This window comes from Hibiscus syriacus, unplaced genomic scaffold, assembly GCF_006381635.1.
Source record: "Hibiscus syriacus cultivar Baekdansim isolate YM2019G1 unplaced genomic scaffold, ASM638163v2 tig00110187_pilon, whole genome shotgun sequence".
Classification (NCBI taxonomy): domain Eukaryota; kingdom Viridiplantae; phylum Streptophyta; class Magnoliopsida; order Malvales; family Malvaceae; genus Hibiscus; species Hibiscus syriacus.
Window position 1 is genome coordinate 1,986,458 of NW_024062618.1, and position 27,941 is coordinate 2,014,398.

General features: G+C 37.4%; 4 protein-coding genes and 2 pseudogenes across 4 annotated transcripts; all 6 read right to left on the reverse strand.

Annotated features, from left to right (window-relative positions):
• Positions 1 to 2,275: 2,275 nt before the first annotated feature.
• On the reverse strand, positions 2,276 to 3,778 carry LOC120217384 (annotated as a pseudogene).
• Positions 3,779 to 3,865: 87 nt separating this feature from the next.
• On the reverse strand, positions 3,866 to 4,711 carry LOC120217386 (AP2/ERF and B3 domain-containing transcription factor At1g51120-like; the record flags this gene model as incomplete). The annotated part of the gene is made up of 1 exon (XM_039214503.1): positions 3,866 to 4,711. A coding segment is annotated over one exon (846 nt), but the record flags the coding sequence as incomplete, so codon positions are not given.
• Positions 4,712 to 4,714: 3 nt separating this feature from the next.
• Positions 4,715 to 5,770, reverse strand: LOC120217465 (AP2/ERF and B3 domain-containing transcription factor At1g50680-like). The gene has a single exon (XM_039214553.1). The coding sequence runs from the start codon at positions 5,768 to 5,770 to the stop codon at positions 4,715 to 4,717; it is 1,056 nt and encodes a 351-aa protein (XP_039070484.1).
• Positions 5,771 to 8,214: 2,444 nt separating this feature from the next.
• On the reverse strand, positions 8,215 to 8,680 carry LOC120217444 (glyoxysomal processing protease, glyoxysomal-like). The gene is made up of 2 exons (XM_039214533.1): positions 8,556 to 8,680; positions 8,215 to 8,469 (listed from the first exon to the last, which is right to left on the reverse strand). Exons 1-2 carry the CDS (start codon positions 8,676 to 8,678, stop codon positions 8,281 to 8,283), a joined length of 312 nt encoding a protein of 103 aa, XP_039070464.1. The 5' UTR covers positions 8,679 to 8,680; the 3' UTR covers positions 8,215 to 8,280.
• Positions 8,681 to 15,907: 7,227 nt separating this feature from the next.
• Positions 15,908 to 16,865, reverse strand: LOC120217668 (annotated as a pseudogene).
• A 4,256-nt stretch (positions 16,866 to 21,121) lies between these two features.
• Positions 21,122 to 27,870, reverse strand: LOC120217387 (pentatricopeptide repeat-containing protein At4g33170-like; the record flags this gene model as incomplete). The annotated part of the gene is given in 6 exon segments (XM_039214504.1): positions 21,122 to 21,252; positions 21,254 to 21,334; positions 21,336 to 21,442; positions 22,529 to 22,534; positions 26,555 to 27,603; positions 27,606 to 27,870. Coding segments are annotated over 6 exon segments (1,629 nt in total), but the record flags the coding sequence as incomplete, so codon positions are not given.
• Between the last annotated feature and the right edge of the window lie 71 nt (positions 27,871 to 27,941).

Here is a 27,941-nt window from a genome sequence, read left to right on the forward strand (position 1 = left end):
AAGTAATAAATTAATTTAAAACATATCTTAAAAATCAAATCACGATAAACCGAATAGTAATAGTAAAAATGTCATCATATTAAAATCTCATACTTTAAAATAAGGTCCATGTCAACAAAATAAAGTCAACTTGCAAGGTAAAAACGTTACAATCAGATATACTTCAAGAGATATGTTGATCCTCCAAGTGCTCAATCCAGGGTATCTAACCAACAGTATCTGAAAGGGGAAAAAACATTTTCGAAAAGTGAGCTAGGCTCAGTGTGTCCCAATATTACCATAAAATCACTATAGGTACACTAAACATATCATAGTCCAAAAAGTCTCATAAAATTATATTGCAGTAAATCTCTTTAAAAAGCGTTACCCTAAGGGAACATCTTAGGGCCTGAGAGCCTACCCAAGATAGATTTCGGGGCCGTGAGGCCTACCTAAGAACACATCTTAGGGCCGCAGGGCCTACCCGAGAATGATCTCAGGGCCGCAGAGCCTACCTAAGAGTCACATTAGGTCTGTAAAATTTTCCAGCTTGATCAGAGCTGTAATTTATAAATTCGTATTCCAAAAATTCAATTGCATCGTGTTATAAATTCCATAAATCCATAAACATGGTAATCATATACCATTTCAAAACAAATATCAGATAACAGTCATAATCCATAAATCATCACATTAAATCGGTGCATCAACAATACGGTAACCAAAGAATTCAGTGTACCACATATTAAAACAAATAAAACAGTTCAGTAATAAATAGGGAACACACCTCGATAATAGGTTCAAATCGTAGATCTACTGATTGCTGGTTTCACCACGCTCTGCTACAGTTTTCGAACCTAATTTATAGTAACACTATATTACTTATGGGTAACATAAATAAATCTCTAAAATCATAAAATTTACTGGTCTTACGGGTGAATACTGGCATACGTGGTTTAACTGATCTAGAAGAGCTGGGTCGAGCTGTTGAACGATCCGGTGAGTCTCGTGCACCTTCAAATAACAATAATTTATCAGCACCAAATCTTACTTAATTGTTCAAAGCTAAAATTCTTAAGTATCTAAGCATTTTCCGAGTTTGACTATCAATTTGGGGTATTTCGAGTCTGAATTTGGCCAAACGGATTGCGGAATCGGAATCAGGACGTCGAAAAATATAAAGTATGACTTTTCGAAAATCTAAATTCTTGGTCAAAGTCAATGTCAACCACTTTGACCGTCGATTTGGAGACCTTCGGGTTTGAATTTGGTGAAACGGACTGCGGAAATGGATTTGGCACGTCGAAAACTATCAGGATAGGTATACTCGGAAAAGATTTATGGTCGTTTAAGGGTCGGTCAAAGTCATCTTAAGTTTTAGTCAAAGAAAGTCAACGGTCAACGGTCACGGTCAACGGTCACGGTCAACGGTCGGGTCGGGTCAACAGTCGGGTCGGGTCAACCCGGTTCAGACCGGTCAAACCGGTTCGAACCGGTCAAACCGGTTCAAAACTGGTCAAACCGATTTTCCAGCAGCTCACTCTTCCTGCGGCGGCGCGTGCGGCGCGTGAACAGTGCCACGGTGTCGGAAAATTCCCGGAAAAATTTCTAAAAATTATTTTGAGCGATTTCGAGATACTTACAACGATCGGTTCAAATTTTTGAACGGCGGAGAGCTCGTATTTCAACTCGGCCGAATCTTTGACTGCTCCACCTCCTCACGCGCCGCCATCGACGGCGAACAAGGTTGACACCGGCGGACTCGCAACGACACAAGGAACACGATGATGCAGGAGGTGTCGTAAACGGAACAACGATCGGCGGTGAATTTAAGTTTTTCCCGGCGATAGAGCTAAGAAAAAACGACGATGCTTTGACTGAAAATACCCGACGTTTGGCAGCGTTTCACTTCAATTAATTTGAAGGGTTTGTTCCTCGCTTGATGATGAACACAACGGTGGTTTCAATTTTACGATTGGACGTCGAACGGCGTCGGAATCGGGCTTGGAAGTAAGGGTACGGGAGGAGAAAAACTTAAGCAATTTAACATTTGTGGTTTCTGATTTGAAACCAGAAACACGCTTAAATCACCAAAGCTGCCGACACTTTTAGGATAAATTTAGGGTTTGGTCTCTGAATTTCCTTTAACTCTAAAACAAGCTCCAAGTTTTAAAATATTTCAATTTAGTCCCAAAAAAATTTACCAATTTTCACAATTAACCTCCAATTTCAATTTAATATTATTCTAAATTTTTCCGGGTTGTTACAAGAGGTGCATTGGCCTTTGAGTATTCAATCATTGTGTCAATAAATCCGATTGCTTTCGCGGCATTGACGACCTATTTAGGAGAAGCATAAATTCCCGGAGAACCGATTCGGAAAACTGAATATGCAATCAAGTTAGTACATCGATATGTAGAAAACAGATTAAAACTCACTCGTGTCACTTTTTAGAGCAGCTTAAGCAGAACTCACACCTCCATCATATCTGCATATGATGTTTGAGACTTCCGTCGCCTAACAAGAAGTATTCATTATATTTTCAGGACAGTATGCTAACGGAACATAGAAAACAAATGAAATGGTACAGACTCGAACCGACGAAAGACGTGCCTGGATTCATTAATGGGAGAAAGTTCTTGAGTAAAAAAACATAGGAATAACTTGAAGCGGATAAAGCTGCAATCGTTTGCGGGATGTCTCCGTAAGAGGTTTGCAGACCTGTTAACAAACAATTGCTAGTTATGAACAGAGAAATAAAGCTGAAACCAATAGCAACTGAAAGCTTGGAACCTCTATACCTTGGGGCCATATTGGCCAGTGAATGCACAAGAATGTCAATGCTTCCAAAATCCTGTTTGACATATTCAGCAACTTCCAGGAACACAAAAGAAGTAACATAATCATGAATGCAATTGACTAATAATTTAATTGTGATCTAAAAACTTTAGGCTCTAAAAGTTCCAAAGATGAAATTCTAGCGGGAACATTTGTAGATACCGGAACAGTTCAATGATCCTGCATATCGCTTATTTGCTTTTAGTTGCATGAAACAACCGAGATCGAAAGAGTTTACAAGGATATCTAAACTTTTCCAGCATGTAAAATCCCTGGAGTGTTCATAAAATTTTCCATTACATCTTCAGGTACATCATCAGGGTTGTGAAGACTGCATCTAGGGGATATACTTTGGTAATCTCCATTACAGAGCCATCTAGTAATCTAAAACATCAGCTTCCATCAGAAAAAAAAGCCATTTCATCAAGTATCCAACAGTATTGTAACATACAACCGGCTATTACATGCGTGATTCATCGAACTTTCCCTGTCGCAAGCTGGTTTCAAATATGTTCAAAGCCTACAAGGAGAACTCTATTGTCAGCATGTGATATTTGACAGCAGAATCTGTAAAAAAGAATGAGTTGCATATAGCAAACGCAAACAAGGCATGCATAATTGCACACATTGTGTCTTAAGAGTATAATTCATCTGTCTTTCCTATTGTAGAATTACTAATCAAGAAAACAGAAGATTTCACTCAACCATCAGCATAACCAAATTATTTCACATTCATAAAGAGAACCCGGTTAGCTAAACCAGTAAAAATATGAAAAAAAGCGTCAAAAATACAAATTAATCTGAAAATAACTATTAAAGATTTCATCTTTTTACCTTAACAAAACCCAAAATTCCAAACTTTGCATCTCTAAGAAACCGAGATTCTAAAAATTAAGATAAACATTTGACATTTCCTAACCCAGGAGTTTTTGTTTATTCCTGGGATTATATACATGATCATTGTCTCAAAACATCAAAAACCAACTTAAAGTAGAAAAGCAATCTGAAACTCACTAGTTAGACATATATATGAATATATATGTATTCATCAGTTGATCTGTACTCCGAAAAGGGTAACACTTTTCTGTTTTACATTACGACCTGATTCAAATCCATCTACAGCTTTATCTTCATTCAACTTACTACAAGTCTTACTGTAATTCTTCCCCCTCAAACTCAGCTCCAAGTCCACTGCCAAATCATCCACTCCAGACGTATTAGTCCCATTCTTATTGCCCTCGTTGATGCAACAGCTTTCACCACTCACATCGATGAGGAAGAAACTTCTGCCATTTTGATTCCCACCAGGGCACTCACACATGTAAAATGTCAAGGTATCTTTCTCACCAAGTTTCTTCTCCTTCACGAAACGGCTCCATCCCCTAGTGAAAACAAAGCTTTGGCTACTCCTCCAATAACAGTAACGAAATTTCCATCTCACCATTAACTTGTCGTAGAAGACAAGTTCAATGTCTTCGACACCACCGCCGACCGAACTAATGTGAGGGAAGTGTTTAACGGCGTATTTTTTAGGGATCACGAGCCTGTTAAGCTTTCCGACATCGCTCGGTGTTAATTCCTTTTGAAAAAGTTGCATGCATGAGAACTGTGTATCACCATGCACAAGCTTCTTGTTTAGATAAGTGGTCAATTTCCCATCATTTCTAGACAAGATCTTGACGAATTCTTCCAGCTTGGCTTGATACGAACCGTCCCTGATCATGTTCAGTACATCCTCGGTCGAATAAAGGTGTTGAAAGTCCAGTTCTTGGATGTTGAGATCGGTCCACGGGAAGTTCCTATGAGTTTCGCCGCCACCGCTACGTAGCTTGATGGCGGAGCTGTCGTAAGCCATGGCGGCTTCTCTCTTGGACTTGAACGTCCCAAGCCATATTCATCAGTTGATCTGTACTCCGAAAAGGGTAACACTTTTCTGTTTTACATTACGACCTGATTCAAATCCATCTACAGCTTTATCTTCATTCAACTTACTACAAGTCTTACTGTAATTCTTCCCCCTCAAACTCAGCTCCAAGTCCACTGCCAAATCATCCACTCCAGACGTATTAGTCCCATTCTTATTGCCCTCGTTGATGCAACAGCTTTCACCACTCACATCGATGAGGAAGAAACTTCTGCCATTTTGATTCCCACCAGGGCACTCACACATGTAAAATGTCAAGGTATCTTTCTCACCAAGTTTCTTCTCCTTCACGAAACGGCTCCATCCCCTAGTGAAAACAAAGCTTTGGCTACTCCTCCAATAACAGTAACGAAATTTCCATCTCACCATTAACTTGTCGTAGAAGACAAGTTCAATGTCTTCGACACCACCGCCGACCGAACTAATGTGAGGGAAGTGTTTAACGGCGTATTTTTTAGGGATCACGAGCCTGTTAAGCTTTCCGACATCGCTCGGTGTTAATTCCTTTTGAAAAAGTTGCATGCATGAGAACTGTGTATCACCATGCACAAGCTTCTTGTTTAGATAAGTGGTCAATTTCCCATCATTTCTAGACAAGATCTTGACGAATTCTTCCAGCTTGGCTTGATACGAACCGTCCCTGATCATGTTCAGTACATCCTCGGTCGAATAAAGGTGTTGAAAGTCCAGTTCTTGGATGTTGAGATCGGTCCACGGGAAGTTCCTATGAGTTTCGCCGCCACCGCTACGTAGCTTGATGGCGGAGCTGTCGTAAGCCATGGCGGCTTCTCTCTTGGACTTGAACGTCCCAAGCCATATCCGGTGATGGTTGGCGTATATCTGTGCACCCCAATGCCCGTTCTGCTGCGGGACGACACCTTTGAACCTTGCTAACGACACAACGTGATCATCATGTCTGGCACGTTTGCTGGGGCGATGCTTGTAGTTGCTGTTGCCGGAATCAGATGTTTCCGATAATGAAACAGTTGATTTAGTGTTCGAAGCGATGCTTGAATCATCTTCCATCATTAGAGATTGGTATTAAAAGAAAATATCTATGCAGGCAAGAGATGAAGGTGAGATTTAATAATATATAAAATATGGGAACATCAAATGGAGAAAGAAACTATAGATTCAAAAATTCCAGGAGAGATTTCAGGGAGAAAATGTTGGCAATCAAAGGACAATGAAAATGGAAGGTTTTGAATTTGAAAGATGAATTCCCATACCAACAATTATACATAAAAAAAGTAGATGATTAAGTTAAAACCACATAATTAACTTAAAACATGTTTTTCCAGGGAAAAACACAGGATAACTAACTACCGGGTAAGTAACTTGGAACAATTTCTGTACAAAGATGATTAATTTAGGCATGGAACTTGAATTATTTACTTGGCCTCTCTCAGTTAGATCCTTTTTAACTAAAATTTACCGTTTCTTTTAGTTGAGTCTGTGTGATGTTATTTACGACTATGTATGATGGAAACCGTTTTTAACTAATGGTTAATCTAAAGTATTGATGTAGTATTTTTTATACGTCTAATTGATAATGTGACACATATTATATAATTATTTTCTGTGACATAACATATGTCACGTTATTAATTTGAATGGTGTTACACATATTATGTCATCACTTAAAATAAGGTATCACATTTTAAATTAAATATTGTGAAAAAAATGCTTTAAAAAAAATAGGAGACGAAGCGAACATTTGTAAAAACGTTGAGGGGTAATGTTATTATTAGTTATTTTTCTTTTTGTTCTGATTTTAAATTCTCTGGACCCGTTTGTTTGACCTCTCTTGTTTCTTTTGGACTCTTCTCAACCAATTTTGGACCGTATTTATTTTGTTTGAGCGTTAGCAAAATTCGTAATTTTTAAAAAGGTTGTCGCACAAATTAATATATAAATCCTAAATTTATAATGTTTCTAATGTTTATTTCTAAATAATATTTGTTAACTAATTATATCAAAAAGATATAAAACAAGATTGGGTTTAAAAACCTGACAACATCAAGACGATAGCCAATAATCCGACAAGCAAATCAAAATATTTCCTAATTTCCCCTTTAAAATAATTTTCTGGAGAAAATTAATCATCAAAGGAAAGTGCAACGGTTGATCTTTGATTTTCAGCATATTTTTGTTACCGTGATTAATGGGTTAGAGATTTAACATTCCATTTGCTATTGAATTGAATTTTATACAAATTAAGTGAAAACTAAGTTTGGATTTTTCCCGACTTTGTTACTCTTTTCTATTAACTTTTGAATTAATTATGACATTCCGGCTTTGTATTATAATGGACACTCTCATCTTCACGCAAATGACATCCCTTATTATGGAGCAAGGAGATGTAATGCTGTCCAAAATTAAAGACTTCCACATTCCGGTTGCCAGCACGTCGCCTTTTGATTTTTGCAGTGTTCTCGTTTGGACTCGGGGGGGGGGGGGGGAACTCGGGTCTACCGACACATCGTCATTCTTGGCTTGAAGACAGACAAAACAGGTAATCCCAAGGGATTAACAGAGCTTCGAAGAATGGGGATTGGACTCATCATCAGATGGTCGAGATGGTCACTGCCGGTATCACCGAGATACAAAGCCTCAAATTTGTAACCTCCGGCAAGAAGAAAAGATTTTCAATCATATTTTGACTAGTACGACAATATGTTTTAGTTGGCGCGTACAACGTTTTCATGTACGTTGGTCAATTCGAGTTCTTCAATGCACAAACTCCGGATGGCATTAAAAGCCCCAGAGGTTCCCTTTGCATGGCGTCCATCTCTCGTCGCAACTATGTTAGCAGCAAGTTGGTTAACGTTGTCATGGAGATCACGATGGGAGGTGGCGGTCCGAATAGATATAGATCTCCAATGATCTCAACTCCGTCCATATGAACGGGTTCTACTTCCTTATCACCGGTCTAACCGCAGTCGACTTTATAATCTACGTGTTTTGTGCCGGATGGTACAATTGCATCAACCTTCTCTGTTTGTCAACTATTAACAATTTTGATTGATAATCTTTGATCCCTCAACATTTTAGAATTAATTACACAAGAGATCCAAAAACTCTGGCAATTTATTAGATATAATAATAATTATATTATTATTTTTATATTACATCTCGATATAATAATAATTTATTGATATTTTATAGTAAAGTACATATATTGAAGTGATGTTTTAATCAGACAAACTTGTTTAAACCGCCTATTTGGTATTTAACTTTTTTTTGTTATTTGTGTTTTGATTGTTTAATTATTTTTTAATGAAATTGTATCTAATTTTTTCATTTATTTTGATTTTGATTACTCATCGTTAATTTTTTATTCTGATTTTAATTACTCATCGTTAATTTTGACCGTTAATTAATGGAGATGATGATGCAACATTATATAATAGTTTTAATACTCAAAACTTTATATATATTATCAATTTAATTTTAATTGAAGTCATTGCCCATACACCATCATCAATGGTAATAAGACATATAGAAGTCATTGCCTTCTCAATTGGTAATAGTGAAGGTCAAGGAGAATTAAGATGGTCATGATTGTAACAGCAGAGTTTATTTGAACCATTGCTGTAAGACAATAATCCATTTTCTACAGTATTTAAGTTTCCCTTGTCGGTATGAATCCCCTTTTCTGCAATTTGTGGCTCCTTCAGCAGCAAGTCACTGCAAGCACTTGCAATGGCTTCCCACGGAATCACTAGCCGTTACCCAAGGCTACAGTTTGTTGTGATGCATTACCATTGAGAAAGCTTAAAGAATATGAGTATGAAAAATATGTGAAAGTTACCTGAATCTCGGCATCACTGTTCTTTTGCCTCAAAGGTCTGGTCAAAATACCAACTAGCGTGTTCTGATAGCGATCACTAAAAACTGGAGCAACTTCCATTCCTGGTAAAAATGTGTCGATCATAATTAGGAATCTATGGTATAAAAAATCATAGGTAACAAAACATGGGGATATGCTCACCGGGGAGACATAGAATGTCAGCCATCAGCAACGCTCTGTCAGATGATTTAGGAGGATAGCAGTTGGCAACAGATCCCACTGGTATGCTGGTTCAAGTGGCTACATCAGTAAAACTCCAGAAAGAACACAAGGAAAATAATTAATAACACACCACGTCGAGAGGGACAAAATTATTGATAGTTTGATAGCAAAAGCTAAATGTCCAAAACAGATTAGTTCTATTTCGTGTTCCACAAGAATCAGCATCTGTGATCTAAGTATTTGGACTGATGAGAACTAATTTTGGGAAACAAGTAGGTTGTTACCAATGTTAACTTATTAAAATATAAAAGACATTTGCATATGACGAAGCATCATTACGTATTAAAAAGTGCACAGGAGAGAGGATGCAGAAAGGAGATCCTATTGCCAAAAGAAATTCTCCCCTTTTATTCTGAGGTGATATCCCAATTTGGGTTGGTCCTGATTAATGATAATACACAACATTAAGGTTAAGGGGAGAATATATTTAACCAAAGTAAAGAGTACCAAAATGTTTACATTTAACTGGAAGATAACCCCAAGGATAGCCATTCTAGTTGTTGACCTGGCCATTTGGACCAACTTCTGATGCTCCATTAAAAAGTTGTTATCATACTTGATCTGAAATAAAACTAAAACGTCATATCTTTGTTGGATCTCCAGCAAAGCAAACTAACAGCATTTTATTGGCTATTTTAATTAATGTAAACAACTCTATAAAGAAACTTATTCCTGTATACAACGGATCACCGATGAACACAGCGAAAGAAATTCGGTGTACTAAAGCATAAATGCTTCCTGTGTCCAGAATTTCTCAAAGCACCGCGTATAGCCACTAAAGATGCTAAAACTTCAAATGGTCTTCAGAACATTAGCACACAAAAATTCCACGAAGCTTCTGTAAACCAAGCCCGACCAAATAAATACGACAAAAAGAAGTTTGCTTCGTACTTGCCTGCGTCCGAGTACCATTCGCTGAAGGTTGATGAGTTGAAACCAATGACCAACCGAACTCCCATCCATGCTCTTGTCATCTTGAAGAAGCTTCAACAAGGGGTTGAAGTGCAAGGGATGATGCTGGAACATCAACCTTCAAAATCCATTTATCAGTCAAATATATATATATGTAATCAAATTATCAAATACTACAAAGTGTTGCCTAATTTTACTGTGCACTAAATTGTTCTTATAGCTTTTGAATCCACAGGTAGCCATACTAACAGCTTATAAATGCTCAACATTTTCAGTAGCCGTGCGGTAAGCCAACGAGAAGCTACTTTATCCAAATTCATGCCCGTATTTTCCTACAAAATGAAAACTATTTCATTCAAATTACCTAAAAGCTTTAATAAAACAAATTGCCATTCCAAATTTAATCAAAAGCCGTTGCCTATCTTATACCTCGACCATAATATCAATCTGAGCACCGCGAATCAACTCAGGTAGACCCTGAATCAAAACAAAAGGTCAGCACCATAATAACTCAAAATCAAAATGAAGTCAACCCCAAAAAAGCTGCATATTATGCATGAAACCACCCTTCACGCTTTGCGTGATTGTTGTGAATCCAAAGCTGTCTGGAAAGCTATTATTCCTCATAAGCTTGTTGTTCATGTAACACCCTAAATTAGGGGCTAAATTTTTAGAAATTATAAAGTATTGGATTTAATTGGTATTTTGAAAGAAAATTGAGGATTAAATTAAAAAATCGTAAAGTTAGTAGACCATTTTAAGAAGTACATGAAGTTTAGTGACTAAACTCATGGTTTACCTATTTTTTTATGTGATGAATTATAATATCCTTTCTCCCTATCAGTTTCCAGATTTTTCCTCTTTCTCTCAATCCTCTTTTCAATTCTGATCTACTCACCGTCCGACATCCGTTTGACGAACCGAAACCACCATCGTGTTCGTTGTCGACCGATGAACAAAATCCCTCAAACATTTCATCGTGAATTGTCGTCGTTCGTCGTTAATTTCAGTCGGAAGTACCATCGGTATTAACTCGATTTCAGTTGGTTTTTCGATGATTCATGACGATCCAACTATCCATTTTCGACACCTCCCACACCATCGTGTTCCTTGCATCGTTCTGAGTCTACCGGTATCCTCCGTTTCTCCGTCGTCGTCGGCGCGTGGAGGGGTGCGAAAATCAAAGTTTTCAATCTTTTGAAATCGAGCTCTACACCGTTCAAAATTGTGAACCGAGCTTTGTAAGTGTCTCAAAATCACTTAAAATAATTTTTAGGAATTTTTTTCGGGAATTTTACGACACCATATCACTGTTCACATGCACCCCCGAGAGTGGGCACGTATGGCCGCAGGGTGTTAATTTTGTAATTAATTTTTGTTTGGGTGTTATTTGTGTAAAAACACGGGTGTTAGTTTTGTAAATATTTGTATAAGGTGGATAATTTTATAATTAATTTCTGTTATGGTGATATTTATGTAAAATGGACGACTGTTGATCATTGACAGACGTTGACCAGAACTTTGACCGACGTTGACCGGGCATTAAACGACCTTTGACTTTGACCAGATATACCTATTATGACGTTTTTTGATATCTTGAATCCGTTTTTGGGGTCCGTTTCACCAAATTCGAACCCGGTAAGTTAGTTTTCACTGATTAATCACCCGATTTGATCCATTTTTCGGAATTAAGCCCTGTTTTTTATGAAATGTTTATTATTATTATGTATTTGAGGAATTATTGAAAGTTAAATTAAAGATCGAGGGCTTTCGAATGGAATTTTTTATGATTGATCAGTATGGCACGAAAAATCGAGATAATACATTACTATCTCTTTATGTTTTATGTAACATATTAATAATGGATAAATGCATGGACATATATATGATTGGTCTATTATGTCGGTTTGATTATGGATAGATTCGAATCGAATACGGTATAAATGATAAATTAATTCAGACTCTATTGAATTACAAGTTTAGTGATTGAGTGATAAAGAAATCAGTTCTGAAAATGTGAATTATAATTTATCTATTTAAAAGTACTTAGATGATAGATTATGAGAATACTTCGATTAGGTAAAATTATGAAAATATGCCTATGTTGTAGAATGACAAGAATTATCTCTGGAAGTTGATTAAAAATTCTGAAAAGACATATTGATATGATAAAACTACAAATGTGCATAAGAAATGCTAGTTATGTTGGAAAATTTGGATAATCGGTTTTTAACCCCAAAAGGATTTATGTAAGATATTAGAAGTTTGTTAAGGAATTATTTCAAGATCCAAGAATGTTCGGGTAAGCAATTAAGCATATGATCTCTAAACTATATTTATTTTCGTTAAGAGTTAATACCAAAATATATGGGTGCGAAATTACAAAAATACCCTTGAGAGGTGAAAATAGTCCAAGTTGACTCTGAATGAGAGAGTAACCTGAGAATTTGTTTTTAAATCGATAAATTAATGATTTGATTGATGAGATCCTACCTTTGTATGGAAAATTTATGAAAATTCATTAGTAACATTTGAAAAGACATTTAACCTGGAAATTACTGAATTGAGTAAATACCTGGAGAATGATTTATCGAAGATGCTCTTTGGTCAGAATTGTTTGAAAGGACTGAAATAAGTGATAAGATTAAATTAAATAATAAGATCGGACGAAAGGAAATGATTGAAATATATTGGATCTGTAAAGTGACCAAAATACACCTATAATGAAAATGACTCAAGAATGTCACCAAACTTAGGAATATATGGATATACTCAAGCTTTGAAATGAATAGAAAAATTTTGAGCACCAAAATGCCCTTATGGACTAGACTAAGTAAATGTTTTGGATTAAATAAGAAATTCAAATAAACATAGGTATTGTACTACCCCTAAAAGTTATAGAACACAACTTAAGTAAGTAGGTCAACTCTAATGCTATGTATATACCTGAATGGCATAGATATCACTTGAATGCGTGTTCGTCTTCTCAAGTTTGGATAGATGATAATTCTAGAAGTACTTGGCTCAGATCAACTCTAGAACGCATTCAGTACTAAGAAGTGGATATTCGTGAGACAGATCAACCACGAATACCATAATGACTCTACTATATGACTAAATTGAACTGAAAGGAAATACAATATGTATCTGAAATTCAGAAACGTCTAAATTAATCTGGAAAATTATAAAGTAACTGAGATAGACTTGATTGCTAAACGAACTAAGTAACCTCAAAGGCCGAGGATTAAATAGGTGATTGGATGAGTCTAGAAACACTGTTGAATTTACATGAAGAATTGTCCTTATGGATCATGAACCATGAATTAAGTATGTTCGTATTTTCTGATATAGTTGAAACATGGAAAGGAAATAAATACCTTTATAATATATGTTCGTCTCCTTAAGACGTATTCGGTGATGATTCTGAAGGTGATCAATGGACAAGAATTGTTAGTGTTAAGGAGTGAATACATTGGAAGGGCATTGAAAGAACTTGTCGATATGCATTAGTCGGGGAGTTGTATAACTCAAGTTATTTGATAATCCGATCGGTCGATATAAATTGTAAATGTCTTGAATCTTCGTTTCTATATCTTCATCTCACATCACTTCGGTTAGGTCTGAACACGCAAGTAACGTTGAAGGAAAAGATTCTGAATACCCCATTTGGTTCAATTGGGCTGAAATCTTATGAATTCAAAGTATATTCTTGAATACCACTGATTGTTTGGGTAATGGTATCACACTCAATAAATCTGAATCTAGAATTATTATGTATAAAGGTTCCTGAACGTTTTTTATTCACATGAAAACATAGTGGAATTCTACAGTATCAATCTGAAATGTTTGATTAGATCGGTTAGAAATCGATTATCTTCAATAAGTTCTTTCTCCTGTAATTCGATCAAATTGCACACGTTCATGTTATCCATAATGATAACTACAAAATACCTCTGATAAATATTGGGATTTCTCTAGTGTGTTCCTTATATTTTAATAAATTGTTTTATTGTTTTAACATGAGGTACACTGAAATCTATGGATATGTTTTATGGATGTACCGACTTAATGGTGATGGCTTATGGAATTGTATTACTGTATAAATTGTATCTTGGAGATACAGATTTGTAAAGTACAGTTCTGATCAAGCTAGAAAATTTTTATAGACCTAATGTGACTCTTAGGTAGGCTCTGCGGCCCTAAGATCGGCCCTAAGATGTATTCTTAGGTAGGCCTCGTGGCCCCAAACTTTCTTGAGTAGGCTCTCAGGCCCTAAGATGTTCCCTTAGGTTAACTCTTTATTCGACGGTTTTAAAATACGAGCTTAAAAAGCTCCACTACAGTATGATTTCTGAGATTTACTGAACTATCATTTGATTAGTGTACCTATTATGATTTTATCTTACTGTTGGAACACACTAGACATCCTATTCGATCTCCTGAAAATGTGATACTATGAATGCTTCATATGAACTAAGATATTCATTCATGGCTTCTATTCGTTGAACTATCAGTGGAACTACAGATTTTTCCGAAAACCGATGTACGTTTGATTAAATAAGAAATGATATGGCTTTCCATTTATCGGTATGTCTTGCAGCAACATCTGGTAGTTCTGTATTACTGAGCTTTTCGAAGTTCACTCTATTACTCACCATTGCAGGTTAAAAGAATTGTACCAGTACAACTATCAACATCAGTAAGGGAGTTCTTTCGGCGTTGCTTGCAGAGTATGATACATGTGATTAGGGGGCATGTAGATTGTATTTTGTTTTATCTAAGTTTGAAAAACCTGTTTTATTCTGAATAATAATAAATCATTTTATGATTTACATGTTTTAAGAAAAATTTTAAATTTTTAGCTATTTTTATAGTGGGTCGCTCCGATGACCTTAATGTGACACTCCAGATCAGATCAGACTATCTGCATCGGTATGAGCGGTTACAATTCACTTTTTTGAAACTGATTTGCAGGATTGGTTTTTCTTTAATATGACAGCTCAGGTGTTGGCAACTCCTTGGAACTTAGATTGGCCTTCTGTTTTTACTTTTACTCTTTGGCAACTACGGAAGAGTAGGAATGATAAAGTCTTTAACCAAGTCTCCACTTCTGCATATATATTTAAATAAAGAAGTATCACGTGGGCACGATATTACTCTAAAGGAACCACGAGTCAAGATCATCATCAACAAGCAACCATCGCCCAGCTCCAATGGAAAGCTCCTGAACCAGTCTGAACGTGGATGGTGCCATCTCCTTGTCAACTGGCTATGGCTCCATGGGAGGAGTTTTCGTGACCATGAAGGATCCTAGATGTTACGCTTCAACAAAATAATTAATCGGTATAGTGCCAGTGCTCCAAGCGGAATTATGGGCCATCTTCACTGGTCTTCAGTTAGCTTGGGAGCAAGGATTTGAGATTCTAGTTGTTCAAACTGATTCCCTTGAATCAACCAAACTTCTTGAGCAACCGGGTGCTGGGTCAAACCCAAATTCTCTAGTTCGTTCTATCGATAGACTTAGGAAAAAGACCTGGGCAATTTCTATCCTTTGGTCTCTCCGTCGGAATAATGCCACTGCTGATGCTTTAGCCAAGATCGTTAATCCCCTCTCAACCTGGATTTCCATTTTTGAAGCACCGGCTGCTGCCATCGTTAAGTTTTTAGAGAAGGACAAACTTAGTTTGTCTTGGTATAGTTTTTAAACTTCCTGGTTTACCCCATTTTTATTTGAATCAAATAATGTGTAAGTTACGAGGATTAAATACATAATTATATAAATTTAATTAATTATCACATCATCTATTTCGTTAATATTTAATTATAAGTAATTTAATTAACAAAATTTAAATAGTTAAATAATTTGATTAATAAAATTTAATTAATTATGTTTATCCGCAATCCTATCATTAAACCCATATAGCATAGAATAAAGTAACAAAAATGGAAACAAATACCGATGGAAATTATTTAGTGGTTAATTCATTGAAAATTGAAAATACTACAGTAGATACTGATGAAGCAACGGAGAAACTGATGCTGATGCTTCTCTGCTGCAAAAAAAAGGTTACTTCTTCAGCTAAACTATTCACATAATCTGAGCTACCGTGAATTTCACGATCCGACTGTTGTCACCGTCGATCACATCAAAATATGCCGTAATTTTTATCTTTTTTTGGTCTCATCTACCTTCGATTTAACGGACGGAAAGTTGAAATTTTCTAGCTTTTCCGGTTGAACTATTGGTCAATATGAAAAACAATCAAGACATTTCCGGAAGAGCGGGCTGGTTGAGATCGATGTTTGGAAGTGGGAGCGGCTTGACCTTGTGGTGGTTCAAATCAACGACGGTTGATGAATCGGAGTCGCTTTGCGTCGACGTATGAAAATCATGATGACGATGATGATCGAATCTCAGCCGTTGAAACTGCTGGCCGTTCACTACATCAGGGCGAACGAACGGATCAAAGTAAAAAAATTTACTCCCCGCGATATACGGCACCAGCGAAGCTTGCTGGAAAGGAAACCTAACAGCCGTGGGTACGTAACCGGTAACAGCCTCGCCCTGTACGAGGTTGAGGTCTAACGGCGATGAATCGATCATGAGATCCGGCTCACGGCTTGAGGATTCCACGGTGCTACTCTGGCTGGGGCTACGGTGGTGGTGGTGTTTGTATTACCGTTACTTTTACACTCATTCCCTTGTTGAGATTTTGTCTTAGCCTTGGCGCCGCGAAATTCTCGAGCGGCGACGTAGTAGGCTCTGGCCGCTTCCTCGGCCGTATCAAAAGTCCCTAGCCAAACACGGCTCTTCTTCCTCGGATCTCTGATCTCAGCAGCGTAACGCCCCCATGGACGCTTCCTTACTCCTCTAAAATGAACCTCATTATTATTATTATTCCCGCCACCGTTGCCGGTACTTTTGACTGGCGTCGTTTTCTCCCTCGGTGCCATGTCGAAAGGGAAACTCTGTGCTTTCGAAGTACGGCGATGTTTTTATTTGTTCTTTCGGTTTCGAAAATGGCGATTTTGTGTGGGGTGGATAGAAAACAGATGGCGAAGCGATGAGGAATTTATAGAAAGAGAAGATTGGAATCGGCGAGGAATTAAAGCAGAGTACACAGTCAACGAGGGATTTGACTGAGGAGGGGCGGCTGGTAGTTTCGTAAATTAACGAATGCAGATTGCGTGGTACGTGGGTTTGTCTTTGAACGCTGCGTTTATATTATACTCTCCATCTAACCTTTTTTTATCGCGTCCTTTCACAAGACCATTTATAAAAAGGGCGTGGTGCGCTGATGTGAAGTGAGAAAGGAGGTAAGTGAGTTTTCAAAAAGAGTTGTCGGCATATTCTGCTCACTCGCCGGGTGAGGTTGGATTATTTTTATATTAAAATGTTAAGAGAAAATCGTGATCAAAAATGTCTTATAATATACGATTTTAATTAATTTTTTTTAGAATTGCCAAAATGACCAATAAAATCGTAATGCGAAATAAAAATCGCAACGCGATCTCCAGAATCGTAAATCAGTTCCCAGAATCGCAATGCGATAGTACAAATTCGCGTTGCGATAATCGCAACGCGAATATGAAAATCGCAACGCGATTCTGACTATCGCAACTAGTATCTGTAAAACCGTAACGCGTATCCATAAATCACAACGTGTATCCGTAAATCGTAACGAGAATACGTAAATCGCAACGTGTATCTGTAAATCGTAACGAGAATACGTAAATCGCAATAATGTCCATAAACAATTGGTAAGTTTATAGGCTTTTGGTTTGAAAATGTTTGGTTAAGTACCTAGTATTCAATAATTTGTTGTTTGTAGGTTTTAGATGTGTAGAAAGTGTTGTTTGAGCAAATGTTTGGTTTCTGCAGGTTAATCTCAGAAGTGAACTGCGTGAAAATGATGTATGGCTGCAAAAGTTGATTCAATAGTAGATGAGGAAATAAGAATTATTGCTTATTTTTTTATTGTTTTAATTGATTTGTAAAAGATGATTTGTAAAAGTTGATTTGTTTAATTGATGTGAACATAATTCTTATTTGTGCTTGTTTAATTGATTAAAATGTAATGGTTGATTTTGTTGATTTCAATCTGCATTATGTTGAAGGTAAAAATGATTATCGCAATGCGAAATGAAAATCGCAACGAGAGAATCGCAATGCGAAATGAAAACGCGAAATGAAAATCGCAACGCGAATTTAGTTTCGCGTTTTGATTTTGTCGTTGCGATTTTCATTTTGCATTGCGATTCTCTCGTTGCGATTTTCATTTCGCATTGCGATAGTCATTTCCGCGGTGCGATATTCATATTCGCGTTGTGATTTTCACGTTGCGATTTTCATTTCGCATTGCGATTATCTCGTTGCGATAGACATTAAGATGATTGCGAACGTCATTTCCGTGTTGCGATAGTCAAATGAATGCCTAATAAGTGATAACAACTGAACAGATCATAGCAATTTTCAAACTCAAGTCACATGCCTAACTGAAAATGTTAAAAGTTCACACATAAAATACACATAATACAACGTTTGCATTTACGTATTCACATTGCGATTTACGTAATCGCGTTGCGATTAGGAAAATCGCAACGCGAATTGGGAAATCGCAATGCGATAGTCAGAATCTCGTTGCGAATTTGGAAACTGATTTGCGATATCGGAGATCGCGTTGCGAATTATCGATCGTATTACGATTTAGTTGGTCTTTTTGACAAATCTAAAAAAATTAATTAAAATCGTATATTATAAGGCATTTTTGATAAAAGGAGTAGATGGCGCGGCTAGTGCCTACCCCAGACCACACGGAGCTCCTGCATGACCGCCCGCTTCGCTTGGACCAACAGGTCCAATTACGTGATGCCACGTCTGGTTTATTCTTTAACGCGTGTTGATTGCACTTAACACTCGTAGAAAAGAAAAGAGAAAAGAAATAGGGTTAGTCTAAATATACAAATCATTTACTAAATCTATCATTTTTTATCATTATATATATATATTTTATTAAAATTTCTTTTTTTATTATTAAAGTTTATTATTAAATTTTTTTTCATTTCTTCAACATAATAATAATTGTTTGGATTTATTTTTTCGATCGTATGATTTTTCAGTATGTTTTTTGTTGGATTTGTGCAATTTTCACCGTTCGAAACTTAATCGTACATCCCGATCTCCATAAAGAAGCCAAAAACCGTTCGGATTTATTTTCTCTGATCTGTCGTTGTCCACCGAACGATCATTCTGATTTTTCAGTATGTTGTTCATGTTGACCTTGTACAATTTTCACGTTCAAACGTTGATCGGATCTCGATCGCCGGTGAAAATTCGACAGAATACAGAAATGTTTTTCTCTTTTTTCCTCAATTCTTCTCTCCCGTATGCTCATTCTTCTTCTCTTTGATTTTTATGATGATTTTAATATAATATAGTTGATGATTTAAAATAGGTAGTAGGAATTTATTTAGGTAATAAGATTTATTTATGATGAATTTTAATATAGTACTTGTTTAAAATAATAGATAGTAGGGTTTGACTTGATAAGTTTAATAGAGTGAGGGTTTACTCGGTAACTTTAGTAATACCCAAGAAATAAACAGAAAAGGCTTCTCATTCAACCCTGCTGCCTCATGATTAGTTACTGACTTCTGGTATCATTTTCACCCGACAGCTTTCTTCCTCACTCCCTGCGATCCACCTGAATTACACACTCCAAATATAATATATTTTGGTTGGTCAGATTAAGTGAATAAATAAATTAGAAATAAAAATCTTACAAGACGTATATAAGATAATGTTTCTTGATATTGTTTTTCAAGAAAATCCGTTATTCTTAAACCTTGTAAATACGAGGAGAGTATGATTCAAAGATTAAACTATGGACGGAAGATAAGATCGCGGAGGAGTGGGACTTCACGTGGGAAGAGCAGGACGGAGGTGGAGTAAGATAAATATAGGATGGCCAATACATGCCATTAAGAAGTGATCAAAAGCATGACGATGAATCACGTTGACTCAACACAACAGCTGGCATTGACTATCGTATTGATTAATTCACACCCATTTTTGGACGCTAAATTATAAGTTGAAATCCATACAAAATAAGAGGAAAAGCTTTGACGAAAAGACATTTTCAACCAAAGAATCGGCACCGTAGTAGAATTGCTGGATATTTTCGATGATTGTCAATGACGACGATACGGTGTCATTGTCAAAACCCCGGGCCAGATTCTAGTTTTGATTGATAGAGGAGTTTCAATCTACAAGCATTTGGGTTGTTACCATTTTGTGTCCAAATTCATTCGATTGTCATACAAAATTATTGTCTGAACTGAAGTGGTAACGTCGTTGTAATGACGAAAAACGTTGGTTTCCATGGATGAAGACGAAAAGCAAGCTTCTTTTAAAAGTAAATTTAGTCATCATTGACTGGAACTACAAAGTTTCAGACCACAGAAAATCAGACACGGACTCAACGCTGAATTCCAAGTTTGCTTGAAGTCTTAAAAACCAAGTCATGTTCTAACTCTAAGGTAGTTTCTTATAACATGTCTCGAGGTTGGGATCAGGGATGGAATGAGTGGGAGTGGGTGGGATGATTATCCCTTTAAAAAAAATTAAATTCCAATATATTTTAGATATATTCTTTGAATATTTAATTGAAAATATATTTTCGTCTCATAAAATTTTATAAGTTCATCATCCCTTAAAACTTTATAAATTCACCTTTTCTAATATAAAATTTTGCACCCGTCCCTAGTTTGGACAGTCGGCTGTATCATCAAGCCACTGCAATGACTTCAACATGTCAAAAAAGTGTGTTTTAAGGGGAGGTGAATAAGCTAGAGAGTCCATAAATATAGTTGGGATATAAACTTATGTATGGAACTCAATTTTAGTCTAAAGTCTGAAAGATTACTTAAGGAACTTGAATCCGAACTATCTTAATCTAAATCTTTAATGATTTGTATGAAGTATGAATCAAACTATTTTATTAGTTAAAAGGATCGTTGTTATTTTTAGAGGTCACAAGTTCAAACACTAGAGACTACGAGGGTGTTTGCACCTTTCATTGTCAAATTGTTGCGAATCTTAGTCGATGGAGTAAAAGGAATTTGTCTGATTTAGCACACTGTCGATTATAAGGGAATTTAAGTAAAATAAAAACTCTCTCCAACTCAATTATCATGATCATTAATGAACAGTAAGATAAACACGAGCATTTATGGCGTTGCTTGATATCGTAAAGGCTATCGTAAACAAAAAGAATTTTCTGTTTATTGAAAAAAAATGGTTTGTTTATGATAATACAACCAATGTAATACAGAGAAAGAAAGGGTGTTCTGTTACCTGGCTTGTTATCGTGCCGGCCATTTCAATTTCTTCCTTTTATATGATCACCAATAATCCCCACAAGAGCATGAGCCACCTTTAAAATGGTAGTATCTGCTGATGTCTCTCAAAATGATTTCTCTGGAGGCTATTTCACTAATGAATCTGAATGCAGTATGGCAATCTACAGACTCTAAGATTCTTTTTCACTCTAATATGAGCTCCTGGTGGGGTGGCAATCAATCCGAAGGCTACTGCAAGTTTCTCTGTGATGATATAGGAGTTTTTCTGTTTCACCGTGTTCCACGTCATTAAGATCGGACTCCACCTTCGGAACATAGCCAGCTTTGATCAAACGCTCACCTAGCTCATCGAGCTTTGCGTAGAGTGTTGGAAATAAAACACTCACACAAACAACTTTTATTGAAACTCAAACAAATATTACAAGAGTACTCTCACTCAAAAACAAGAACTACAACTCACTCTTATAAGACTTTGCTTCTTCACTCACTTAGAAGCTCTTAATTTTTCTTGATGCTTAAAACTAAAATGGGAAGGGGTATTTATACTACTCAAGAACAATCCTACACCACACAAATAAACTAATTTAAACCATTACAAATTCAACAAATATCTAACTCTCACCTAAATAAATTGATGTAAGCAATGACATCATTAATTAAATGATGTAAGCAATGACATCTTTAATTAAATGATGTAAGTAATGACATCAATTTAGTTTGGGTTTGGGTTTAGGCTCCCATAATGGATCAAGTTTATGATCCAACACCCCCCTTAAACTTGATCTCGTGACCCCTAGTAGGTTCCTTAATCTTAAGAAGTCTTCGCTGGTCAGTTGTAAAATATCAGCAACTTGATCTTGTGACTTCACATATTCAACTTCCACATTTTTTGCAACACACTCCCTTATATGTAGCGAATATCAATGTGCTTGCTTCGATCATGGAATACTGGATTCTTCGCTAAGGCAATGGCTGACTTGTTGTCGACACAAACCTTGGTAGGCTCTTCTTGTATCAAACCAATCTCCTTCAATAGATTTCTAAGCCAAATTGCATGACAAACACATGAGGTAGCAGCAACATATTCCGCTTCACAAGTGGATAATGTGACAATCGGTTGTTTCTTTGACATCCATGTGAATGCAATATCTCCCATGAAAAATACGAATCCAGTAGTGCTCCTTCGATTATCTATGTCTCCACCCCAATCACTGTCGCTATATCCAACAAGCTTGTAATCATTAGAAACTGAATAGAACAAGCCAAAGTCAATTGTACCTTTCAGATAGCGAAGAATTCTCTTTGCGGCTTTAAAATGGGTGGTTGTTGGGGATTCCATGTAGCGACTAACCAATCCAATTGCGTGAAGAATATCGGTCTCGTGCAAGTTAGATAGCGTAGACTTCCTACCAAACTTTTGAAGAATGTTGGATCTACACTTTCGCCTTCTTCATGTTTGTCATCTTGATCCCGTATTCTGCCGGTGTGCTTATTGGCTTACAGTTCTCCATCTTGAACTTCTTCAGTATCTCCTTTGCATAGCTTTCCTGTGAAATGAAAATTCCATCATTTTGTTGCTTAACTCAATGCCAAGGTAGTACGCCATGAGCCCCATGTGTCATCTCGAATTCTTTCATCATCACATCCTTGAATTCATTAAACATGCTTGGGTTGCTTCCAGGAAGATCAAATCGTCCACGTAGAGGCACACGATCAAAATATCTTCATCTTTGATCTTGATATATAGAGCATGCTCGTAGGGACATTTGTTGAAGCCATTCTCTTGGAAGTACTTGTCGATTCGGCTATTCCATGCCTTGGTGCTTGTTTTAGCCCGTAAAGAGCCTTCTTCAACTTCAACACCTTGTCTTCATGCCCTTTGACTTCATAGCCTGATGGTTGCTGAATGTAAAGTTCCTCTTCAAGAACTCCATTTAGGAAGGCGGACTTTACATCCATCTGTTGTCTTCCACTTGTTTTGAGCTGCCAAAGAAATGATTAGTCTGATAGTCTCCAATCGAGCAACAGGAGCAAATACCTCATCATAGTCAATTCCAGCCTTTTGACTATAGCCTTTAGCAACTAGCCTCGCCTTGTGCCTTTCAATCTCTCCTTTGGCGTTTTGCTTTGTTTTGTACATCCATTTGACACCTATCGCCTTATGTCCCTTGGGAAGTGAGGTAAGTTCCCATGTGTCATTCTTCTCGATGGCCTTGATTTCTTCGTCCATCGCATCTCTCCATTTCTTTTCTTGTACGCTTCTTGAAAGCTCACTGGTTCACAATCGGCAAACAGACAAAATAATGTAAGATTATCTGTCGTTCAGTTACCTCATAGAGATCTCTAAGGCTTCTTGTGCGTTGCACAACTCTTTCACTTTGACTCCCACTTGACGATGATGAAGGTGATGAGTCTCCTTGAGTGGTTGATGTTGGTGAAGTGGGTGGAGTTGCAAGCTCTTGTTGAGATTCATCTAGTTGCTCCCTCATTGTCGCTCATCTTCTTCAAACTGAGGAAAGAAATTGAAGTCATCTTTATGAGAGTTAAAATCCCATTCTCCTTCTTCGTTGAAGACCACATCTCGACTAATCACAACTTCTTATTGTCTGGATTGTACAACTTGTAGCCCTTCGAATTAGCATCATAACCGATGAAGATAAAACTCTCGCTTTTATCATCAAGCTTCGTTCTTCTCTCGTCTGGTACTGAACATGGGCTATACTTCCAAAGGTTCTCAAGTGGGAAATGCCAGGCTTTCTTCCCTCCATGCCTCTTGCGGTGTCTTTCTCCATACACTTCTTGTTGGAGATCGATTTGACAAGTAGACTGCACACGATACTGCTTCCGCCCAAAATTCTTTGGGTAGTTTCTTGCTTTTGAGCATGCTTCGTGCCATGTCGAGAATTGTTCTATTCTTTCTTTCTGCCACACCATTTTGCTGGGGGGATCTAGGAACTGTCATTGGTCGACGAATTCCATTTGCTTCACAGAACTCTTGAAACTCCCTGGAAGTAAATTCTCCACCTCGATCGGATCTCATGGCTTTGATCTTTCTACCGCTTTCTCTCTCCACTGCTGCTTTGAACTTCTTGAAGACTTCAAAAACTTCTGACTTCTGTTTCAAGAAATATACCCAGGTTTTTCTTGAAAAATCATCAATGAAGAGAAGAAAATAGTTATTGTTACCGAGAGAGCTTGGCTTGATCGGTCCACACACATCGGTATGGATGAGCTCAAGTGGCTTCTTAGCTCTTGTCTCTGACTCCTTTGGAAGCTTTTCCTGAATTGTTTCCCGACTAGACACCCTTCACAGAGTTGGTCAGGATGGTTGATGTGAGGTAGTCCTTTCACCATCTCCTTCTTAGATAATAGCTCTAGACCTCCAAATTGAGATGCCCAAATCGAAGATGCCAAAGCCATGATGCATCTTTGTAGCAAGCTTTCAGGCACTTTGCAACATCATTTTGTATGTTGATCAAGAACATTCTATTCTTTGACATCGGCACTTTAGCAATGAAGTTATTCTTATCATCTTTTATAGAAAGATTATAATTATTCATATGAATATCATAACCTTTCTTACCAGTTGCCCTAAACTTAAAATGTTACTTTTATATTGGGCACATAGTAGACATTTGAAATAAATTGATGTCTCCCATCTTTCAAACGGATAAGAATGTACCTCTCCCTTTCACTGCTATTGTGGAATCATCTCCAAACGAAACATTTCCACTTACTGACTCGTCTAGCTCCACAAACATGTCTTTCCTTCCACACATGTGATTGCTTGCACCACTGTCAAGATACCAGGAATTTGCTTGGACACCATCAGTTTCCTTTCGTGCTAGAAGAAGAGTTTCTTTGCCATCTGTCTTTTCCTCCACGTAATTGGCCTTCTCCTCAATTTTGTTGTTGGGAGCTCTACATTCTGAAGCATAATGCCCAAATTTTTGACAATTATAACATCGAATTGAGATTTGTCATACTTTGAGTTTGGATTAATTCTTCCACGGCCTCGTGTTGAGCTTTCTCCTTTCTCATAGTTGTTGTTGGAATTGTTATTGTTGTAATTCCAGCCTCGTCCACGACCTCGACTTCCACCTCGTCCATGGCCTCTACCTCTGCCTTGGCCACGTTGGTTTCTATCATTGCGTTGGCTCTCATGCATATCCTTGAGTTGCAGCTTGAGGAGTTGCTCAGTAAACTCATGCTTCTTTTTATGCTTCTCTTCGTATGCTTGCAATGATCCTTGGAGCTGTTCGATCTTCATTTCTTCCAAGTCTTTAGTTTCTTCAATCGTCACGACGATGTGCTCAAATTTGGGATCCAATGAACGGAGTATCTTCTCTATTATCACATCGTCTAACTTTTCACCATTTCTTTTTAATTGATTAGAAACAGCTACTACTCTTGAGAAATAATCTGAAATAGACTCAGATGCTTTCATGTTTAAGGATTCGAATTCACCTCTTAATGTTTGGAGACGAACCTTCTTCACTTGCTCGGATCCTTTGTAAGAGGTTTGCAGCTTCTCCCACGCTTCCTTGCTAGAGCTTGCACTTGAAATCTTTTCAAAACCATCATCATCTAATGCTTGATAGATGAGGTAGAGAGCCTTCTTGTCTCTCTTTCTTGAATCCTTCAAAGTTGTCTTTTGATCTGGTGTAAGAGTAGCAAAAACATCATCATCGCATGCTCATTATAGCCTTTCTCTATGATATCCCACACATCTTGTGATCCAAGAAGTGCCTTCATTTTGATACTCCAATTGTCGTAGTTGTTGTTGTTGAGTGTCGGAACTTGGAATGGTGCCATACCATTTGCCATATCTCTCAATATAATGAGATTTTGTAAAATCCGATTGCACGGATGAATCCGAAACGATGAAAAAAAAACTTTGGAGGGACTTGGACAACTCGGTCAAGGGCTCCAACTCGGCTGAATCGGCTCAACTCGGTGAGTCAACTCGATTTCTGGCAGCAGTCTTCCGGCGGTGCGTGGCGGTGCGTCAGAACTCAGATTGAGAAAATTCTGGCGGCGTCGTATTCCTCTCGTCGAGACCTTCGATCTTTCCAACTCGCTCTGATACCACTTTGTTGGAAATAAAACACTCACACAAACAACTTTTATTGAAACTCAAACAAATATTACAAGAGTACTCTCACTCAAAAACAAGAACTACAACTCACTCTTATAAGACTTTGCTTCTTCACTCACTTAGAAGCTCTTAATTTTTCTTGATGCTTAAAACTAAAATGGGAAGGGGTATTTATACTACTCAAGAACAATCCTACACCACACAAATAAACTAATTTAAACCATTACAAATTCAACAAATATCTAACTCTCACCTAACTAAATTGATGTAAGCAATGACATCTTTAATTAAATGATGTAAGTAATGACATCAATTTAGTTTGGGTTTGGGTTTAGGCTCCCATAATGGATCAAGTTTATGATCCAACATAGAGTTCTTCACTCTGAACGTGGCTTCGGTCTCCGGCTATGAAAGTGTGTATCTTGTCTTTAACCTCAATCCAACTAATCCCCGGTTCTTTCTTCATGTTGCAGTTTTTCACGAGTCTTCTCATCTTTGATACATTATACCACATTCCAACTGATGCGTATATGTTGGCAAGAAGAACATGGGTGCTGGATTTTTCCGGTTCAAGATTCGAAAGCATCTCTGCAGCACGTTGGCCGAGCTCGACATTCTTATGGAATCTAGCAGCACCGAGAAGTGCCCCCCAAACTGAGCCATCTGCTTGAAAAGGCATTGTATTTACAAGTTCCATTGCCTCATCTAATCTCCCAGCTCGACCAAGTATATCGATCATGCAAGCGTAATGCTCCTGCATAGGTTCGAATCCAAACAACTCCTTCATTGATCTGAAGTATTTCTGGGCTTCAGTTAACAAACCTGCATGATTACAAGCACAAAGGACACTGACTAAAGTTATCTGATTGGGGGAAACACCGTATTTAAGCATTTGATTGAACACCCGTTGGGCCTTTTTCCCATGGCCATGTTGAGCTAGTCCTCCTAGCATTGCAGACCATGAGACAATTCTTCTCTCAGGAATTTTAGAGAACACACGTTCAGCGTCATCTATGCTTCCGCATTTGGCATACATGTTGACGAGAGAATTTCCGGAAAAGATATCATGCGTAAATCCGTGCTTCAAGACGTGTACGTGCACTTGTTTCCCTTGTTCATATGCTGATAGATTCGCACATGCATTTAGGTGTGAACTACAAACATATGGATCCGGCTCTATCCCTCTATCTAGCAAATACAGATTAAGAGCTTCTTCACCTTGTCCGGACTGAGAATAAGCTGTGGTCATAGACGTGAATCCCACCAAATCTACGATCAAACACTCTCTGAACATTCTTGTTGCATCTTCTAGAAGGGTGCATTTTCCATATGCATCGATAAGGCTGTTTACAACGTTACGGTCAGACTCAAGTCCTGATTTCACAGAGAGTGCATGAACTTGTTTGCAGACATTGATTGCAAGCTATCAATGGATTTAAGTGCTGTTGATAAGGTAGTCTGATTGAATCCAACTCCTTCCTTATGCATCGAAGGAAACAACGATACAGCTTCCATGTCTTCCCCATTTTGTGAAAGCGCGGAGATAACAGCATTCCATGCAATTAAGTCCTTGTCTGGCATCAAATTAAAAACCATTCTAGCATCATTCATCAAGTCACTTTTGAAGTACATATCTATAAGTCCAACATCAACAAAAGAATCTGATCCTACATTCAGCTTTATCAAACATAAATATATTTATTAACCTAATTAATATATTTATTTCTCATTTTCAGAATATATATATATATATA

What these genes read in the sequence shown, in the direction of transcription:
- LOC120217465 (XM_039214553.1), bottom strand. Translation starts at nt 5,770, where the DNA reads ATGATGGAAGATGATTCAAGCATCGCTTCGAACACTAAATCAACTGTT.
- LOC120217444 (XM_039214533.1), bottom strand. Translation starts at nt 8,678, where the DNA reads ATGATCGACACATTTTTACCAGGAATGGAAGTTGCTCCAGTTTTTAGT. An exon ending in ACAGTGATGCCGAGATTCAG is followed by an intron (nt 8,470 to 8,555) that starts GTAACTTTCACA and finishes CTTGGGTAACGG; the next exon opens with CTAGTGATTCCGTGGGAAGC.